Source organism: Cornus florida, unplaced genomic scaffold (assembly GCF_030987335.1).
Source record: "Cornus florida cultivar Cherokee Brave unplaced genomic scaffold, ASM3098733v1 CherokeeBrave_3.0.0_Hap2_Chr05, whole genome shotgun sequence".
NCBI classification, from domain to species: domain Eukaryota; kingdom Viridiplantae; phylum Streptophyta; class Magnoliopsida; order Cornales; family Cornaceae; genus Cornus; species Cornus florida.
Window position 1 is genome coordinate 97,583,979 of NW_026775575.1, and position 23,215 is coordinate 97,607,193.

Genomic DNA, 23,215 nt, shown 5'->3' on the forward strand with positions numbered 1-23,215 from the left:
ATGGACGGTGGTTAAGTCACATCAATTGAATAAGTTGAGTGACTAACCAGTTGGTTTGTTGTATGTCAGTTCATTAAATATTTGAACTACATACCCTGGATTTGGATGGATTTTATATATATGTTTATGGTACCACGAGCTGAGTTTGAGTCTCAGACTTGTTGGCTAGGGTGCGTATATGCGGTGGATGCGTAGCTGGTTATAATAGGTTGAGGTGTACCCTGTTAGGTCTAGGTACTCATGCCCACCTTTGGGTGCGTATTCGCATGTTGCCTTCTATTCAGGTTGAGACCCCTATTATAGACTAGTGAATGTCCCTTAGTGTGGATATATTTATACGTATGGACTAGATAGATATTGTGAGGTGTCTACGGTGTATCTGCGTATCGGGTCACTATATGGATTGCAGTTAGATTAGAACTTGCTCGTAGGTCTGACCCACTCCTTTATTATTTTTTTCAGGTACAGGACGGTTCCAGCCTTAGAGCTTGATCGTGCTTGTTGAGGACAGTCTCACGTTCATCTGATTACGTAGGACTTCTCTCGATGTTTCTAGCATTATCTATTTTCAGTTTTCAGTTTCAGTTGAACTTTTGGTTAGGGGTCCACCAGTGGATTCCCAAGTTGTAACCGTGAAGTTTTGGAGGATTGGAGTTTCATTTTTCAGTTCTACATGGAGGGTATTATTATTATTTTTTTCTTTCAGTTTTATTCTATCTTTATTGTTTCTTTTTGTCATCTGTGTTCGTTTTAAAATACTTTAATTGTTTGATATTCCCTCGGGTTTGGGCCTGGGCCTGATCAACCCGTGTCTCAGATCCGAGGGGTATCACAAGTTATAATCCCTCAAGCTGAGATATATTACTATATGTTGTTTATGTGATGTTATTCAATATAACATTTATTCAGGTTACAGACGCTTTCGCAATTTAAAGATATCTTATAGGGATTGAACCATTGAATGGTTAGAATTATACTGCCTAGAAGACCAGTTTTGATATTATATTGGATTTCCTGGATTACGTGTCTGTTGTTTTAGAAAGAAACCCATATGCCCAGTGCATTGTCTTCTTAGGTAGAAAAGTTGTTGCATTTTTTAAGTGAACTACAGGTACTACTATTCCGTTACATTAATTTATACTTTTATTGGTGATACTATTCAGGGTGGTATTCTAGTTTTGATACTGCCAATGAGCTTTTTGATTTGATCAAGAAAGAGTTAATGAGTATTAAAAAGTAACTACAATACTATTATCTGACATGGATTATGTTAGTGAGATATGATGGTAATGGTTCAGTGAGGGAGTACATCTATAAGATGTGCAAGCTAGTTAATGATTTGAGGTAGTAGAGAATCATATTTGCTAATAAGTTAATTAGTCCACATGGTGGTCTATTCTCTGCTTAGGTTTTTCCAGTTTTTCAAGGTGAATTATAATTCACAAAAAAGTTAAATGTGGCATTAACCAGCTGTTAGCATTTTGTGTTATTGAATGGAAACAACTCAAGGGTGTTAAAATTGAGTTAGCTTATCTTGCGGTGATAGAGTGAATAGTTTCATGAAGAAACTAGGCGGCAAGAAAGTGAATAAGGCTAAATAGAATAAAAACATTGATCATGGAATGATAAATGTTGATCCTGTAGAAATAAAAGGACATCAAAAGAAAAGTTTATTGTGGTGAAAAGAAAAACAAAGCAAGAAAGAAAATTGCTATATTAATATTTGAGCCTAACTTGGTAAAAATATAGGTATAAACATGGTGGATGGATTCGGGTGTGATCCTACTTGCTTCTTGTTTTTCAATTGACTCAATACCATCCGAATAAAATCGTGTTTTGGTCAGAGAGGATTCATCTATGTTATGCATAGGATATTGGGGAATGTCTCTCAAAAGAGATTTGAACGCTTGGTCAAGGATGAGATTATTAGGCCACAAATTTTATGCATTGGTTGTGTCAAAGAACAAATGCTAAGAAACGCAATTTTGAGGCTAGTCGGTCATTTGGTTTTAGACTATATTTATACCGACATTTGTGGTCCATTTCTTACTGTAGCTCGTTTGCAGCAAAGGTATTTCATTGTCTTCATTAATTGGTTCTCAAGGTATGATTGTGTACTTAATCCACCAGAAGTCCGAAGCACTTGATGTGTGTAAAATCTACTAGACTAAAGTTGAAAGTAGTTGGTATAAAGATTATGGTTTTAAGATCAGACTAAGGTGGTGAGTTTTAATAGGAGAATGATAAGGAGGGTGTAAATAGTAGTATTTTCAATACATACTTAAAGAGTAGGGTATTGTGCCACAATACACCATTCTTAGTTTTTCCTGAACAGAATAAAGTTGCAGAAAATAGGAAGTGTAGGGATATCTTATAGAGACATAATTATATAATGTAGATATTAAGGAGCTTAATACTCACATTACCAATGATTATTTTATTAGACATCTTGGAAGATTAAAGAATTCAAGATTTTACTGTCTTGTAGACCTATGGATATTATTGGAATATGCCATGCATATTTAATAAGAGTGGTGAATCTAGTGGGAGTTTAAGATATTGTAGTTTCTTTTTGCAAAAAGGTATTTTCAGCATCTATTCTATTTATTCCAGGCTTTATTCCACTTTCTTTAGTGGTTTCAGTTAAAGCTCATATTCCTACTCTTTCAGTTATTTCTCCTTTGCAGACCTTTCTTTCAGTTTCCAATCTAGTTCCTAAGCCAGTTTAGCTTTGGAGATTTTCTAGAGCTTGGAAGTATGCTGTAGTTGGTAATTTTGAGATGTCTGATGGATATAAGACAAAAATTGATGGCCAAGTGCTTAAGCAAAAGTTAAGTGTTGATTTCTTTGAGATTTTCTCCAGCTTAATTAAAGGACTTTTTTAAGAGTCATTATTTCATTATCACTCATTTATAGATTAAGTAAGTTTTAAAGCAGTAGTATCCAAAATTTTGATACAGTGGTTACTAATTGTAAGTTCAAAGAGAATGTTATGGATAAATGCATATACCTCAAGTTCAGTGGGAGTCCTTGTCCTATATGTTGATGATATTTTGCAAGGTAGCAATGACATTCATGTGATACATGATATTAAGAATTTTATGTAAAGTTTTGACATGAAGGACATGGGTATGCAAAGTATGTCCTTGGCTTTAGAATCCACATAGATCATGCTATTGAAATATTTGGACTTTCTCATAAGACTTATATTAATTAAGTATATGAAAATTTTTAACGGTGACCAAGCGTAGTAAGCCCATTGACATAAAGTTCATTTTCAAGCATGAGAAAGTTAAGGTTTAAGTGCCTTTAAGATTTTCCCATATGGTTACAGAAAGATTGGTACATGTCCTCTCACTAAGGGTTTTCAGCCAAAGATAATAAAGTATTTATAAAGCACGTGATTCGGATAGGTGTTCGAGAGTCATTGTGTTATGATGTCCGGTATTTCTTTTATATATGCTACATTGCAGTTAGTTTCTTTACGCCTTATGGTGACAGTTATTTTTCCTCCAGTTTACGCCTTATGGTGACAGTTATTTGCATCCAAAATAAAGTTATGATGCATAATTATTATTATCTTGATATATATGGTTAATGCACGTGCTATTATGTTTGCCTAGAGTGATATTTCACTGATGAGGTTGTTTGGGTTAGATGTGAGATTGGCATTACATCGATAATCCAAAATAATTATTAAAGGTTGTCTAAGAGTGATAATTCACTCATACGGTTGTTTGGGTTAGATATGAGATTGACGCTATATCGGTAAATCCAAATATAAGATGTGTCTGGGAGTGGTATTTCACTCATGAGGTTGTTTGGATTAGATGTGAGATTGACACCACATTGGTAAATCCAAACATAAATATTAAATTTTGCCTGTGGGAGTTTTTTCACATTTTATGAGGATAGCTTGGGCTAGATATGGGATTGGCTCCATATCGGTAAACCCTCATACTGAATAGAAGGTTGGCGGTTTGCTGTAATATGTTCAGGTGACATACCGTGATGGTATGAAGTAGGATGGATAGCTTGGGCTAGATATGGGATTGGCTCCATATCGGTAAACCCTCACACTGAACAGAAGGTTGGCGGTTTGCTGTAATATGTTTAGGTGACATACCGCAATGGTATGAAGCAGGACGGATAGTGAGGTGTGCGTTTAGACCCCATGCAGTTTGCACATCTCATGAAATACAGTAAAACCATTATATTTGCTTGAATCCTAGATGGAATCAGTTTTGAGACCATGGAACTGTATAGACTAATATATTACTTGTTTACGCATTCATGATCCACTATTAAGGAAATTTATGGAGGAGAGTGTTCTAAAGTTTCAATCTATCAATTTCGATAATTGTGTTTTTTAAATAAAAATGAGTGGCCACTCGACTTTTATAAAGTGTGTTGCAATCCATAGTGTCATTTTATAAAACTTAGAGTGCATGGACCAAGTGGGAGATTGTTGGAATTTTTATATATATATTTAAATAATAAAAATTATTTTACGGTCCTATGCACTACGTTTTCTAAAATAGGATTGCAATGTGATTATTGATACTTGATGGATTGGGTTGTACTTTCCAATTTGGTGGTCTAATTAGGAGTATGGTTTTATACCGTTGGATTGTGGTTTTCCAACTTATTTGGTGTGATTTAATTCTAATTATTGATATCTAAGTTTCCATGATAGGAAAGGAGACTTAGATATGCTTGTTTGTAGAGAAGCCGTCCCCCCTTGTTGTTGTTATATATAAGGGTTTTAAAACCCTTATTCAGTCCTATCATATCGACAACTCTCAGAAGGGGGTAAAGCCGTCCCCCCTTGTTGTTGTTATTGCAGGAACTTACAGAGGATTACATGGATATTCTAAAGGTACTATGTGGTTTAATTATCAATCAGGTACGATATCTAAATTACTCTTTAAAGTATTCTTGATTTTTACATCGATTAATTTAATTTAAACCCAACACCAATGCCTTAATCCTCAATGATGTTAAGTAGCTCCTGATCGCAGCATAATTCATACTTCATTAATAGGATAGATAAGGATATATAAATGTAGTCCTGATCTCTTGCTCCTTGTGTAGCAAGAAAATTAATCCACACTTTTTATATGGACATATTGATTAAATCTAACGATAATTTTTTAAACCCACCTATATCCTTTCCTTTTAACACAAAACTACTCTCACCCTATTTTTAATTTTTGTATTGAATTTTATCATTACCACCTATTGTAGCAATAAAATGTAATAACCAAAATAAAAATAGAAACCTTTGAAAGAAAAATAATACCCGTATATATTACTAAAATTTTGTTTTTCTTTAGATGTTTCTTTGAAAGAAATATAGAAATCTTTGAAAGAAAAATAATACCTGTATATATTAATAAAATTTTGTATATCTTTCAATTTTATAACAACAGTATGATATTAGAGCATTTTTGTTAGACCCCAATACATAATCATTCTCATTAGCATGATTTAATTTTTATTTTATCATAAATTTCATATAAATATTTTATATGAGAACTTGATATATATAACATGCCTAGAGTGGGTTATGTGGTGAAGTTCATGTTTGGCGTCAAAGTTAGTAGATAAATAGCAACAATTAGATGAAAGGAATTTTAGAAGTTAATTTGTTTAATAAATTAAATTGATTGATAAATTGATCTATAATTTATCATTTTGATGGAGCAAATGTGGAGTTGATTACTGAATTTATATGCAATGTTTAAGTTACTGGTGGATCACTTATATGTGGATATGTATATATATATTAAACATTGTATTATGTTAAACTTTATTTAAGAAACTTGTGGACTTTGACTTTGTAAGTATATATATTAACTAATGTGCTTAAAGGAAAAGGGCAAGGAAATGAATCATTAATGATGGTCACATTTAATATGTTATACACAGAAAAGAAAAAATAAGGATGCACAGGTGAACGTGGGTGTGTGAAGATAAGTATTGGTGTGTTGGTATATTTGTATTTATTTGTTTATATATGCTGGAGATTTTCATATACACATGAAAGTATACTTATTCTGAGTTTTTCTTTATAAGCTTGGTGGGTTGGTGTCTGACTATATAGACATATAATAGTATGATATAAGTAGATAGATATATGTCTAACTTACTGCCAGCACAAATCTTCAAGACACGTGGGTATATAGATATGTATATCATTTTAGCCGAAAAGTTTCTGGAAGAAACTTTGAGAACCGCCTCACCATAAACTGGTACTAATTAAATTAAATACAACAGTGAAATATATTGGGGAAAAATGGCTAGAGAAGGAGGAAGAAAAGAAGAGCAAAAGGGAAAGGAAGAATTATTGCTGGACTTTTTGTACACTAGCAATAAAGGCAAAGATAAGGAGACAGAAGTTACGACAATACGGAAGGACAAATAAATAATTTGAAAAGTAGTCAAGGTGAGTGTACTAACTAAAAGTTTATATTTGAATATGTATGCCGAAGTATCGAAGATGTTTATTTGATGTGGAAATGCTTATAAATATCATATAATAATATCATATAAAGTTCATACTCTGGCCTGGAAGGAGAGTAATATATTATATAAGGTCTATACTCTGGCTTGGAAGGAGAGTACTATATTATATAAGGTCCATACTCTGGCTTGGAAGGAGAGTACTATATATATATATAAGGTCCATACTCTAGCCTAGAAGGAGAATACTATATATATAAGGTGCATACTCTGGCCTAGAAGGAGAGTACTATATTTTAGATGTATGTAAAGTTGGAAGTTATATGTTAATGAAGTTTAATTAAAGTTATCAAATAATATTTATTTATTACTTTGATGTAGTAGTGTTGCGTTCACTGGGCTTTAAGCTCACTCCTTCCATAGCTATATTTTTCAGGTATTAGGTTAGGTTGCTACTGCCAGGTCTAGAGTCTTGGGTGTGAATGGGGAAAAGAATAATGGAACGTCTTTTGTATAAAATGTAAATATTGTAGTAGAATTTAATATTGTGACTTGTAATTAACCGTTTAGTTTTCTTAGAACTTGCAAGATGGATTTATAGTTTATTTTTAATTGTAAACTTTTAAGCAGGCACTCTGATATATGATGACGTCACGTATGTATGAGGTTAATGCAGATGGTTAGATACATTCCAATTGTTCGATTTATTAAATATTGTAAATTGAGTTGGAGTGTGTCAACTTTTGGTATCAGAGTCTAGGTTTTCTAGGTTTTGGAGGTAGAAAAAGTCTAGTTTAGCAGTGGCAGTAGGAAGTCAGTAGTAGAGTCATATATTTGACTTGATTTAATACTAACAAATATGTTGAAACGAATATATATCATTTATATTTTTGTTACATTTGAGATTCATTGAAGATAATAAGTGATGGAAGGAGGAAATGGTTATCATGGAACCGAGTTAGAAGCCTCTTATGTTCCTGTTGAGGCTGAAGTGGAACAACCTATTCAGGGTGGTACGGGAAGAAAACATGAGCAGCTAACTGACATATAGAAAATAGAGAGAGATATAACAAGATTGGCAGAACAAAATGAAAAGTTTATTGCAAGTCAGAAGAGGCATCAGGAAGGAAAGAAAGGCTCGAATCATGAAAGGTTTATAAAGGCAACACCCCCAGAATTTTCAGGTACACTTTCTATTTTGGATAGAAATGTTATTGTGCTTATTGATACTGGATCAACACATTCATTTGTTGCATCATCTATTGCTATGCATTTGGTAGATCACTTTCATCACTAGATAGTAAATTGTTTATTTCTACACCAATGGGAGAAGTGGTAGTGGTTACAAATGAATATCGGGATTGTGTATTACAATTGGGAGATAAACATTTAAAGGTGAATTTGATATCATTGGGTATACCAGACTTTGATATCATTTTTAGTATAAATTAGCTATCTGCGTATCATGCTTCAATAGATTATTTTTGGAAAGAAGAAGTATTTCAGATACCAAGAGAGCCAGAGTTTAGATTTATTGGTGTGATACCTCCAGATTTCGAAACACGGGTTGATCAAATCCGCGCACAAAATTAAGGGATATCAAAACAATTAAAGTATTTAAACAAGCACAGAGTACAAAAAGAAATAAAAAGAATAAATAACTTGCTGAAGGGAATCTATTAAAACAAAAGTTTCATTAATAATTCTCCAAAATTTACAACTCGGGAATCCTGTAACTCAAGGACCCCTTAACCAAAATCCACTATCTATTAATCCATTAATACTTACAGAAGTAATAATATCCTATTTTGAAATAAAATAGAAAGAATAGATAAGTCCTCCAGTTGTGGATCCTCAACCTTGAGACTTGAACTTCTAATAACTTGAAAAATAAATTGTGGGTTAAACCCTACGAGCAAGTTCACTCTACCAGGCCTCTAAAAACCAATAAGTAGATCATCTCTGATCAAAACCAAACCTAATAAAGTTTTAACTTTAATATAGCATGATATACATATATATAAATAATTATATATACTACGCTAATCACATCAATTAATAGATTTAATAAATTTCCAAACCTATTAAACAATGATTAAAATAATAATCATACCAAGACTAATCCACCATTTCTTTTAAAAAGAAACTCTTTTAACCTTAATCCTATCCTAGTCAGTAGCTTAATCATTTAAACAATAAGTTATAATACAAGGAATCTTTTATTTAATCCCAAAACCTGATAATAATTTTAATTATTTAAATCACATATCCAAAATCTAAGCTTTGACAAATCATCAATGTCTCCACCAATATTATTCTATTAATATAAAATAATATACTAACTAGTAAGCACTAGATTATTCTAATTTAAGAATATCTAATCCTAATCCAATCTATACATACAACAACCATAAATGATATTTTAATCATCTAACACATAGCAATCTAATTACGCTTTGGCAAATCAACCATACCATTATAAATATTTTCATTTATATATTGGCAACTCATCCATGCCTCCTTAAGTATTTTTATTTATATATTGGCAATTCAACCGTGCCTCATCAGGTATATTTATTTATACATTTAATTAACAACTCATCTATGCTTTCCATATATGTATTCTATTCATATAAATATTTAGGTAATATATTTAATCCTTTGCCAATTCATCCATGCCTACACTTTAACCATGAATTAACTTTAAACTTAACAATACGCTAAATCATACATAATCATCTCATGCATATTATACGCATATCATTAATTTAATAATCAGTCCATCCAGATATATTAAGTAAGAATAATAACACTAATGATCTTAATTTACATATATATACACATATATTATATAATATATATGTGTATAATCCTTCCTTAATAATTTAAAATCACATATACATATATATCAATAATTATATATATATGTGTACAACTATCCATACAACTCATAAATTAAATAAATCATATATACACATATCTAAATATATATATATATATATATATATATATATATTGTAATACCCCTAAAACTTAAAAAGAATATAATCAGAATTTTATTATTTATTTTATTATTTTCAGTATTTATTTTAATTATGTTTGAGGTGCTTACATGGCTAGGTGTTGATGAGTTTAATTACAATAATTAATTATTGATTTGCATTTATTATTTGCGATTTGAATTAAATGGATTTAATTATTTTATGTGAATTATTTGAATTAATTAAATTGTGAATTTGTATTTGTTCTATTTAATTTCCACTATGGTAGGATTAGGTTAGGGTTTTAGTGTTATTATCACCTTCAATTATGCAGCCGACGTTGGTATAATATAGGTGGGTCTATGGGCCGGATAAATCATTTAGGGTTTAATGGAACCTAGAATTGGTGGTCTATAAATATACCAGTGATGTTCTACCTAGGGTTGAGGGTTGCATTCACGATATAGAAAAGGCAGAAGTAATTTGAGAGAAGTCTGGGAAGCAACAGAGAGGGAAGAAACAGAGGGTTGGCGGGAGACTTTAGGACGACGTCGGTGTAAGGCAAGTTCTAATCCTAACTCTATCCCATTGATTCGTGTTCTTTGCATGTCTAACATAACTCCAGGGAACTGTTAAGGATTAAAATTAAACTGGATTTCTTGTACCTCTGTTGTTTTAAAACTGATTGTAGTTGTAATATGTGTACTGGTTGTTTTAATTGTCTTCCTTGTGTAACTTCTGTTTAATTCGTGTAATCTGATGAGTAAGGATTCTAATTAGTTCTATAACATGTTGGGAAGCATTAGAATTAATTTAGGTTGCAAGTTGTGTGCCATAGGCAAGTATTTTTTATCCAATTGATTTAAAGATTTAAGTACTTTAAAATGTTCATCGGATATATAATATACATCATCAAAGTTTTTATTATTATTTTATTTTAATTAAAGTATTTAAAGAATTGAGATTTTAAATCTCAATTGATGTGCATGTTATTATTATATTGTTCACTATAATTTCTTAAGATGTATGAAGGGGCTTTATTTTATTTGTATTAAAGCCATTTATATTACGGTGAAATCAAATGTTCCATAATATTTTGGTTTAGTTTGTGTGCATTATAAAGAAATTTTTGAACTTAAATAAATGGAACTTCTGCAGTTTAGGTTCTTCCTTGGGGTTTAGGAAGACCGGCAAAGTGACAGTTTCAAATGTGGTAGCCAAAGTGGGTGATGTCTGCCAAAAGGTGACACGCTTACGGAGGTTATTATTTTAAAATTTTAAGACATTGGTCTTATTGAGGTCTCACAGTGCATTTACCTACATGAAAGTATTAGTTCTGCCAAAAGATGATCAATGTCTTAGTGTGGGATAAGTGAGTAGAATATTTGAGAGTGCTTGGATTATAACTAAATAACCCTCTTGCCAAAAGGTAGTGGAAGTGTTTAGCAATAATTCAAGTATAATCAAATAGGTCTATGTGCGATTTGATCGCAGGTTTGGGGGTAAAATAAAATCTAAAATTCTGTCAAAATGTGATTTTTAGATGACATTTTATTTGTTCCCGCGGGGTGGATGGTTTTGCACATAGTACAACACCCTGATAAATTCGACTTAAAAGCCCAAGCACGAATTAAAGTTATAATCCTTAAAGCTGAGATATATTACTATATGTTGTTTATGTGATGTTATTTAATATAACATTTATTCAGGTTACAGACGCTTCCACAATTTAAAGATATCTCATAGGGATTGAATCATTGAATGGTTAAAATTATATTGCCTAGAAAACAGGTTTTGATATTATATTGGATTTCTTAGACTACGTGTCTGTTGTTTTAGAAAGAAACCCATATGCCCAGTGCATTATCTTCTTAGGTAGAAAAGTTGTTGCATTTTTTAAGTGAACTACAGGTATTACCATGCCATTAGATTAATTTATACTTCTATTGGTGATACTATTCAGGGTGGTATTCTAGTTTTGATACTGCCAAGGAGTTTCTTGATTTGATCAAGAAAGAGTTAATGGGTATTAAGAAGTAACTACAATACTATTATCTGACATAGATTATGTCAGTGAGATATGATGGTAATGGTTCAGTGAGGGAGTACATCTATAAGATGTGCAAGCTGGTTAATGATCTGAGGTAGTAGAGAATCATATTTGCTAATAAGTTAATTAGTCCGCATGATGATCTATTCTCTGCTTAGGTTTTTCCAGCTTTTCAAGATGAATTATAATTCACAAGAAGTTAAATGTGGCATTAACCAGCTGTTAGCATTTTGTGTTATTGAATGGAAACGACTCAATGGTGTTAAAACTGAGTCAGCGTATCTTGCGGTGATAGTAAGAATAGTTTTAAGAAGAAACTAGGCAGCAAGAAAGTGTGTAAGGCTAATAAAGAAAGGCAGAACAATACATGAAAAGACATTGATCATAGAATGATAAATGTTAGTTCTGTAGAAATAAAAGGACATCAAAAGAAAAGATTATTGTGGTGGAAAAGAAAACCAAAGTAGGAAAAGAAAATTCCCATATCAATAGTTGAGCATAACCTGGTAAAAGTATAGATATAGACATGGTGGATGGATTCGGGTGTGATCCTACTTGTTTCTTATTTTTCTATAGACTCGATATCTTCCGAATAAAATCGTGATTTGCTTAGAGGGGATTCATCTGTGCTATGCATAGGATATGGGGGAATGTCTCTCCAAAGAGACTTAAACGCTTGGTCAAGGATGCGATTATTGGGCTGCCACAAATTTTATGCGTTGGTTGTGTCAAAGGATAGATGCTAAGAAACGCAATTTTAAGGTTAGTCGATTATTTGGTTTTTTGGACTATATTTATACCGAAATTTGTGGTCCATTTTTATTGTAGCGACAAAGGTATTTCATTGTCTTCATTGATAAGTTCTCAATGTATGATTGTATAATTAATCCACCAGAAGTCCGAAACACTTGATGTGTGTAAAAACTTCTAGACTAAAGTTGAAAGTAGTTGGTATAAAGATTATGGTTTTAAAATCGGACAAAGGTGGTAAGTTTTATTGGGAGAATGGTAAGGAGGGTGTAAATTGTAGTACTTTCAGTACATACTTAAAGAGTAGGGCATTGTGCCACAGTACACCATTCCTAGTTCTCCTGGGCAAAATAAAGTTACAGAAAAGAAAGTGTGGGGATGTCTTATAGAGATAGAGTTATATAATGAAGATATTAAAGAGCTTAATACTCACATTACCAATGATTATTTTATTAGACATCTTAAAAGATTAAAGAATTTGAGATTTTACTATCCTGTAGACCTATGGAGATTATTGGAATATGTCATGAATATTTAATGAGAGTGGCGAATCCAGTGAGAGTTTAAGATATTGTAGTTTCTTTTGCAGAAAAGTATTTTCAGCATCTATTCTATTTATTTCAGACTTTATTCCACTTTCTATAGTGGTTTCAGTTAAAGCTCTAATTCCCACTCTTTCAATTATTCCCACTCATTTAGTTATTTCTTCTTTGTAGGCTTTTCTTTTAGTTTCTAATCTAGTTCCTAAGCCAGTTTAGCTTAGGAGATCTTCTAGAGCTTGGAAGTATACTGTAGTTGGTGATTTTGAGGTGTCTGGTGGATATAAGACAAAATTGGTGGTCAAGTGCTTAAGCAAAAGTGAAGTGTTGTTTTCTTTGAGATTATTTTCCGGTTTCATTAAAGAACTCTTTAAGAGTGATTCTTTTATTATCACTCATTTATGGCTTAAATAAGTTTTACAGCAGTAGTATCCAAAATTTTGATACAGTGGTTACTAATTGTAAGTTCAAAGAGAATGTTATGGATGAATGCATATACCTTAAGTTCAGTGGGAGTCATTTTGTTTTCCTTATCCTATTTGTTGATATTTTGCAAGGTAACAATAACATTCATGTGATACATGATATTAAGAATTTTATGTAAAGAATTGACATGAGTATGCAAAGTATGTTCTTGGCATTAGGATCCATAGAGAACACGCTACAGGAATACTTAGACTTTCTCTAAAGGCTTATATTAATTAAATATATGAAACAATTTAAGGGTAATTAAGCGTAGTAAGCCCATTGACATAAAGTACATTTTCCAGCATGAGAAGGTTAGGGTTGAAGTGTCATTAAGATTTTCCTATATGGTTACAGAAAGATTGTTGCAAATCCTTTTACTAAAGTCTTCAGCCGAAGATAATAAAGTATTTAAAGAGCACGTGATTCGGATAGGTGTTCGAGAGTCATTATGGTATGATGGCTTGTATTTCTTTTGTATATGCTACATTATAGTTAGTTTCTTTACGACTTGTGGTGACAGTTATTTTTACTCCAGTTTATGCCTTATGGTGACAGTTATTTGCATCCAAAATAAAGTTATGATGCATAATTATTATTATCTTGATATATATGGTTTATGCACGTACTATTATATTTGCCTAGAGTGATATTTCACTCATGAGGTTGTTTAGGTTAGATGTGAGATTGGTACCACATCGATAAATCCAAAATAATTATTAAAGGTTGTCTGAGAGTGATAATTCACTCATACAGTTGTTTAGGCTAGATATGAGATTGACGCCATATCGATAAATCCAAATGTAAGATTTGTCTAGGAGTGGTATTTCACTCATGAGCTTGTTTGGATTAGATGTGAGATTGACACCACATTAGTAAATCCAAACATAAATATTAAATTTTGCATGTGGGAGTTTTTTCACACTCCATAAGGATAACTTGGGCTAGATATGGGATTGACTCCATATCGGTAAACCCTCACACTGAACAGAAGGTTAGCGGTTTGCTTTAATATGTTTAGGTGACATATCGCGATGGTATGAAGTAGGATGGATAGCTTGGGCTAGATATGGGATTGGCTCCATATCGGTAAACCCTCACACTGAACAGAAGGTTGGCGGTTCGCTGTAATATGTTCAGGTGACATACCGCGATGGTATGAAGTAGGACGGATGGTGAGGTGTACGTTTAGACCCCATGCAGTTTGCACATCTCATGAAATACAGTAGAACCACTATATTTGCTTGAATCCTAGATGGAATCAGTTTTGAGACCATGGAACTGTTTAGACTAATATATTACTTGTCTACGCATTCATGATCTACTATTGAGGAAATTTATGGAGGAGAGTGTTCTAAAGTTTTAATCCATCAATTTCGATAATTGTGTTTTCTAAATAAAAATGAGTGGCCACTCGACTTTTATAAAGTATGTTGCAATCCATAGTGTCATTTTATAAAACTTAGAGTGCATGGACCAAGTGGGAGATTGTTGGAATTTATATATATATATTTAAATAATAAAAATTATTTTATGGTCCTATGTACTACGTTTTCTAAAATAGGATTGCAACGTGATTATTGATACTTGATGAATTGGGTTATACTTTCTAATTTGGTGGTCTAATTGGGAGTATGGTTTTATATCATTGGAGTGTGGTTTTCCAACTTATTTGGTGTGATTTATTTCTAACCATTGATATCTAAGTTTCCATGATATGAAGGGAGACTTAGGTATGTTTATTTGTAGAGAAGCCGTCCCCCCCCCCCCCCCCCTCTCCTGTTGTTGTTATATATATAAAGGTTTTAAAACCCTTATTCAGACCTATCGTATCGACAACTCTCAGAAGGGGGTAAAACGCTCTAATGTTTTGCAGGAATTCACAGAGGATTATATGGATATTCTAAAGGTATTTGCGATTTAATCATCAATCAGGTACGAACCTAAATTCTCTATTTAATTAATTGTAATATTCTTGATTTCTACCTGTGAATTATTTATTTAAAACCAAACAGGGTTTGCTTGCTAAAATCCTGGTGTCATCTCTAACTTTATACTTTACTTTATTTTATCTGCATGTGATTAACTGTTTAATTGCTAAAATATAAAATAAGTAAAGTCGTTAAGGACACAGATCTGTTTCACAAAACAAACAAAAACTTTCTAAGTAATTTTCGTTGCGTACGACTCACAGGGACGTCTTTATATTTTAAAAGTCGAATCTGTGTTCCAAATGATGTTTCTTTGAAAAAAGATATTTTAGATGAAACCTAAAGTTCTTATTATGCTTTGCATCTAGGGAGTACTAAAATGTACAGGGATTTGAAGGAATACTACTGGTAGAACAATATAAAGCGTGAAATTGCAAAATTTGTAGCAAAGTGTTTGATATGTCAACGAGTGAAAGCTGAACATCAGAAACCAGCGAGGTTGTTGTAGCCGTTGCTAGTTCTACAGTGGAAGTGGGAGCATGTAACATAGAGTATCCATTCCAATTTTTTTTTTTTTTAATAGATTTTCTTATTGATATACAGCATGCTTGAGTTGAATAGGTAAGCTATGGGTGATGTGTTCCATTTATGATCAAATCTTTCAATTAATAAAATATAAACTTAGACCAAGTCTCAATCTCTGGAAGGGTTACTAACATTTGCCACACTCACACTTATCTGATTCTTAATTTCGAAAAGCAATGTCAGTGTCATTTGTACGTTGGAATTTTTTTAAAATAAAAATTATTCTATGGTCTTAATTAAGCACTATATTTTGTAAAAATAGATTTTAACATGATTATCAATAGATCTTCTAGAAATTCTCAAAAGTACTGTAATGTTTAATCATGAATCACTAATCAGGTACGATTGTTATTATTATTATTTTAAAACTTTACTACAAGCACTATTCTTGATTTATTTAAGTTGATAATATATATAAACATTATCTCAATAATTCTACGACACAATCAAGGAGGACAGATTCTCTAAATTCAGAGTTTTAGTTATACAATGACCCAGTCATAGTATATATATTGCCAAAACGAATAGCTCTAAATACATGCATAATTTAATTTGGATGTCAGCATTTTGGCCACGGTAGAGGCATTACAATGCCATAAGTCGGCCATGCATGTTCTTTCTTCTTGGCATTAGAATTCTATAAATAGGCATCATTTTTTAGCTAATTCTGCACTTCAGTGAGCTACCTTCAAGAAATTCAACTACTAAAATCGAGTCAAAAAAGTCGTAATGGCCCACATCATTGTCATTACCATCCTTGCAATACTTTTCACTTCTATTTTCGCAAAGGAATTTATTGTTGGGGATGACAATGGTTGGACCCCTTACTTCAATTACCAAGCCTGGGCTAAGGGAAAGGAGTTTGTGATCGGAGACAAACTAGGTACTTCAGCTCTTTCAATACTCTATCTCTACTAGTTCGTAATTCTCTATAACATTGCTTGCTATTTTGATTTTGCTTGTTAAGAAACTGCAAAATTCTAGATTGTGAAAATATTGTTTGATGACATAAATTTTTCGGATGCAGCTTTCAACTATCCGGTAGGAGCTCACAATGTCTTCAAAGTCAATGGAGCTGGCTTCCAAGAGTGCATCAAGCCACCTCTTAGTGAGGCTCTGACCACCGGAAGTGATGTGATCACCCTTGCCACCCCGGGGAGAAAATGGTATATTTGTGATGTTGCCAAGCATTGTGCGGTTGGAAATCAGAAGCTCATCATAACTGTTCTGCCTCAATCTACATCTCCAGCATATGAGTCTGCAATGAAATTTGTCGTTGGGGATGACAATGGTTGGACCCCTTACTTCAATTATCAAGCTTGGGCCGAGGGAAAGAAGTTTGTGGTCAGAGACAAACTAGGTACTTAAGCTTTTTCAATACTCTATCTCTACTAGTTCGTAATTCTCTAACATTGCTTGCTATTTTGATTTTGTTCATTAAGAAAACTGCAAAATTAATATAGATTGTGAAAATATTGTTTGATAACATAAATATTTCTGTTGCAGTTTTTAACTATCCTGTAGGAGTGCATAATGTCTTCAAAGTCAATGGAACTGGCTTCCAAGAGTGCATAAAGCCACCTCTCAGTGAGGCTTTGACCACCGGAAGTGATGTGATCACCCTTGCCACTCCGGGGAGAAAATGGTACATTTGTGGTGTTGCTAATCATTGTGCAGTAGGAAATCAAAAGTTGGTCATAACTGTTCTGCCTCAATCTACATCTCCAATGTCAGCCACACGGCCTTCGCTAAAACTAGCTGCTGTGAATGTCAAGGAGGGATGACTGAAACGTGTGGCATTCTTTTGATTGTTGTGCTTTGTAGTAGTCTTTTCAGTTTTTTGTAAGTCACTTTATGTTGTTTTGGCTTGGATTTGTCAGGTTTAATTGTTGGTTTGTATTGTTGAAGTGGAATGATCGATTTACTGTTGTTCTGTTAGTAAAATTGGAGTTTCTGCTTTGTGTGATATTGGATAAGGTTGCAAGATTTTATATAAATGGATATGAAGTTTAATTTTAGATGAATGGTATGTATAATTTGTGGCATTGATTCTAAGTATTCAAGGATTATAACAAGGTCAAGAAAACTTAGCATCACCAGAGGACTAATTGGCCAGCGGTATCATCAGAGAGGTCGGGGTTCGAATCTTGGTTGAGATATGATGTGTGCGTAATTGTTTTAACTTCCAAAAAATAAAATAGCATCTTCCATTATTATGGAGCATCTGAGTTCGTTTAAAAGTTGGTAAAGTGAAAAAAAATAATAATAAAATACCTTTCGTAAATATGTGTAAATTACTCCTTTACCTTCATTTTTGACCCATTTTTTTATAATTAAAATTCCGAAATACCCGTGTTTTATGTAATTAATTTTTTTATTTTTAATTTATCTTAAGAGCATTTTAAGTATTTCAATTTTCAAATTGGCAAAATATTTTTATTTACTGAATTTGAAAAAATGTAGATTTTTTTTTTTAACACCAAGGAGTATTTGCACCTTTTGTATGTATATAATAAGGTTATTTTTGCACTTTGTCAAAAGTTAAATAATAAGAAAAATGCCAAGATAACGTGAAATATTACAATGTAAAATAATGTTATGAATATTGATTTTTAATAAAAATTTATTTATTAAGGTCATTTGATAAAGGATAAAAGCAAAGTATATATATTGATATATGAGAAAGAAAAAAAGGGTTAAGTGCAAAAAATTCCCATCTACTATCGATATAGTGCAGAAAGGTCCTTGTGTAGTATAAAGCCCTCCGATACTATCAATTTGGCGCAAGTAGGTCCTTGTGTGGTATAAAATGATGATAATACCCTCACTTCAGTTGAATAAATTAATAACTATAAATACAGGCGATGTAAAATGACTCTTTTGTCCAATTTGTGTAAAATTGTATTTGTTTAGGATAAGAATAAAATAAACCTCAATTTGAACAAAATCGGAATAAGCTAAACTAAAGAAATCTAAAACTGGATATAACAAAAACTGAAACCAAACAGTCCCACTTCTTCCTCACCATGGCCACCGCCTTCTCCCCCTAGACCACTTCCGCCAGAATCCATTTCTGCTCCTAACTACAACTAGACTCTCCTTGTAAATCAAGACCTTGACCTAGAACTGGGATCCAACAAGATCTTAATTTCACGAGTCTCTGGATCATATAAGCCCACATGACCATCACAAATAGTTTCCACAGTAAGCTGACCGTTCTTCCAAAACCCAAGAGGCGATTTGTGCTTTAAAAGGAGTTCAACTGTTAAATGTTTTGTCCAACACCCTTCTTCCATCATCACCCATATTTCAACGAATGGACCAGATTTAGAATAAATCAGAGCAAGATAGTTATCGTAGGGTGCAAGATCAACAGCACGACGGCCTTTCTGATCTGGCTTCCTCTCTCTTTTTCCCTTTCCATGGTCCACCTCCAACTCCAACAATGATAGGAATTGGTGAAGAAGATAAATGAACAAGGCAAAAAATCCATGAAAAAAGAGCCACATATCATTCAACACAAAGTGAACCAGAACGATGCATATGCCAAAGATGACGACGAACACTTAGATCCGACCTTTTTTTTTCCTCTGATCTTCAACTGTGATTCATCCATTGGTTTTTTTGGATGCCAAATTTGATTTTTTTTTTTTTTTTCCTTTCATGAAGTTTGTATTGGAGTAAACAATGAAGGTTTTTGACTTTATCTATCTTAACGCAAAATTATCGGATTGGATTCTTGATTTTTTGTATTGGAATTAGGTTTTTATTTTGTTTGAATAGTAGTTGACAGAGAGATTTTAGGGTTAGCAAGTTTGTCAAAGTCAATCAAAAGGGCCTTTCCTCTATGCAGGGAAATAGTTGTCAACTGTTAGCCGACCATCACCTACGCCTTTTCGTCTGGGCAAACGACAGACAAACTTTCCATTCCAACAAGTAGATTAGTCCGAAGCTTGAATGGGAATGGTCATGGTTCCTAAATGGAACAAAGCTGAGTGGAGGATACCAAATAAAAACGGGGTTAACCCATTAGATATGGGTATGCCCAAATGGAACGAAGCTGAGTGGAGGAAATGGGTATGGAGTTTATATGTTTTTTTTTTTTTTTTAATTGATACTCACACACACATGTGTCTTTTAAGACTTGAACCCCTAACCTTTTTTTAGGAGGTAAGAAGCTGATACAGGTAGGCCACTGGCCCGTTGGTGGTATGGGGTTTATATGCCCATATGGGTGAGGGGCAAAATGAGAATCAAAAGGGTAAAATAGGGTTTTCATATTTAGTTTTTGTCAAAAAGTGGTCAGATGACTTATTTGCACATTTTTTGAATTTTATGAACTAACATGCACATTTTCAAAAAATAAAAACTAATTTTGCACAAATCTTATATATCAAGGTTTTTTTTTTTGCACTTAACCCAAAAAAGAAAAAAAAAATGTATGTACAGACCTAATATGGGCCGAATGGACTGCTAAACCCATTACGGATCTATGACAACCCAACCACACTTACATCAAATGAAAGTAACAAGAGAAGCCCAAGCCTAATAGCATCCAAATATTTAATTAAAAGGCCCTTACAGATGACCAATGCTCTACTGGTAACAGCCCAAAGTTCCGTCTATTTCAGTGTAAGCCATCTCTTGAATGGTGTAAGTGACGTAACTCACTTCAAACGCCATCGTTTTCATTTTAAGTGCTCCAATTTGTTACTCCAAAATGACAAATTATTATATAGTTCGACACCACCTCTTCATTCATGGTCCCAACCAATACGCACGTAATATATTCTCAAAATATTTCTAAAATTGCTTTGTTCAACCAGATTATTATTCATCCAAGGAAAACCTTTTTTTATTCTAAAAAAATTAAAGAATAAAATCAGACTTTTTCAAAATAGAAAATGACTTTGATTGTGATGCTTTTTCTAAGGCTCGCATCCTGTTTATTACCTAAGCAGCAGTCATTTTATCGTACTTCTTTAGTTTTCTACAAATAATTTTGATTTTTTTTTTTTTTTTTCTTTTCTAACTCTTAAATTCTGAAATTTCGGCTGATACTAAATAATTTTTTGCCTGTGATTTTGTCATTGCATCATCTCAATAATTATAAGAAAATCATCTCATTTTTTATTTCTCACTTAAATCGAAATAAAATTAAAGTGATTCAGATTAAGGATATATCAAATCACCTTACGAACTGAAATTGAATCTTTTTGGTATAACTTACTAACCATTGATCGGGGACTAGATTCTATGTTACCAACTTTCTTAGATAATTAAAATATGTCCTTACTAAAAATTTTGCTTTGTATTTTTTTTGTTTCAGACAGTATAATGTAGCGAAACAAAAATAAATAGTGTGTTTGATAATATTTGTTGTGATTTGATTAATACCGAAACGTTTTTAAAAAAGAAATACTTTCGCATTATGACAAAAGTATCATTGAATAATACTTTAAAATAAATAAATAAATAAAAATCTGAAGTGACTTTTTTAACTCCTATTTTATTTTTCATATTTGTAACATCTTTTTACGGAACATGTTTTCATATTTTTACTTTCAAAAATTACAACAATTATATGATACCAAATAAGATTTCACACCCCAAAACATAAATGTTATTTCTGATTTAAGTCAAAAGAATAACACAAAATAACTGTGACTTCCAAACAGACCCTCAAAAACTCGATCATAAAAACAATATCAGTAGCGATTGAAATCGCGATGATTGTAAAGCACCAATTCAAGGAGGACAGATTTTCTAATTCAGTTTTTTATTCATTGACGCATGAAGTCAAAAGTAACAGCCAAAAGAATATCTCCAACAATGTTACATACTCCAAACTTTAGCCGCCAGCGATTTCGGCCAAAGTGTAGGTGTGAGTGTGATCATCACCAAATGCCAATTGGTTCACTAATGTTAAAACTCCATAACTAGAACCAAAAACCTAGAACTCTATGCATTAATTTCACAGCCATAAATATATATTTGTAAAAACACACATAGATAAATCAGCCACATTTTTCAGGACCTCATGAAAATATTCCGTACATTCCCTTGGTTTTACAGAAGTTTAAAATATTGTCACAAACAACTTTGGGCAGTCCGTGGCCGGTCCTATGCTGTCTCCTTGGTATTTCAATTCTATAAATACATCCCTTTGTGGCAGTTACTTCCATAAGCAACCGTGAGAAAACCAACTGATAAAAGGTAGGAGCCATTAATAAACCCTAAAAAGTTGCAATGGCCTCTACTCATATCATCATCATCACCATCTTTGCACTCATCGCTCCAATTCTTGCAACGGAATTCATTGTTGGAGACAATGACGGTTGGAAAACCGACGTCGATTACCAAGCTTGGGCCAAAGGAAAAATGTTTATGGTCGGAGACACACTAGGTACATCGTAATATACTATGGTATACTAATTTATGCTTTTTCGCTTAATACTATTCAATCCTGACCATTGATACGAATTAACTTTCTTAATGTAGTTTTCAAATACGAGAAGGGATCCCACAACGTGTTCAAGGTGAACGGAACTGGCTTCCAACAATGCATTGTGCCTCCGCCCAACGAGGCTCTGACCAGCGGAAATGATGTCATCACCCTCAAGGCTGGGGGACTGAAATGGTACATTTGCGGTATGGGGCAGCACTGTGAGGTGGGGAAGCAGAAGCTTGCCATAATGGTATATGATTCAATGGCTCCAGCACCTACGCCTGTACCTGAAAAGGACTCTGCAACACAAGGAATGGTTGCTTATGGGTTGATGGCTGCGGCATTTGGGGTTCTTTTGATTTTCACACTTTAAAAATTTTGAATTTTGTGCATTTTTAATAAGTATTGCTCTGGTTTGAATTTGGAGTATGGATTATTGGTCTGTACTTTTGTTTGAATCCATGTGGGTGGGTATTACTAATAAGTTTTTAGTTGTGTGAATTACGGATTCAGAAATTAAAGGAAAAGCAAGAAACAAGCTTTTCAACATTTTTTTTGTGTAGCATATGCAAATCATAATTATTGGGTTCTACTTTTGAAACCCAGTCGCATAAAATTGTATATGCACATGGAAATCTTATACCTTTTTCTATTTTCTTGATATCAATTTACGTTCTTTAGTCATAATTATTTGCACACAAGCATAGCCTTCAACCACTAAAAGTCTTATAGCTTAGTGGTGTGTCTCATCTATTTTTCAAAATAGATCGTGAGATCTTAATTTTTCGAAAAAAGTAAAAATAGATAAGTGAGTTTACTACCGAAATAATTCATGATTAAGTGACAAGTGGCAATGACATAACCTGACTTTAATGGCTATTACATAAAATGAGATGAAAAATGATTAAATATAAGAGTGGGTTATTATTTATTTAAAGAAAAGGAACATGTAATGAGTGACAAATGGTACAAATTTGTAATCAACGAGATGTGGAGTTTGC

General features: G+C 32.8%; 1 protein-coding gene across 1 annotated transcript; it reads left to right on the forward strand.

Moving 5' to 3' along the window:
- Positions 1-16,495: 16,495 nt before the first annotated feature.
- Positions 16,496-22,587, forward strand: LOC132309808 (blue copper protein-like). The gene is made up of 5 exons (XM_059808082.1): positions 16,496-16,649; positions 16,794-17,126; positions 17,273-17,501; positions 22,060-22,172; positions 22,268-22,587. Exons 1-5 carry the CDS (start codon positions 16,496-16,498, stop codon positions 22,585-22,587), a joined length of 1,149 nt encoding a protein of 382 aa, XP_059664065.1.
- The last annotated feature ends 628 nt before the right edge of the window (positions 22,588-23,215 follow it).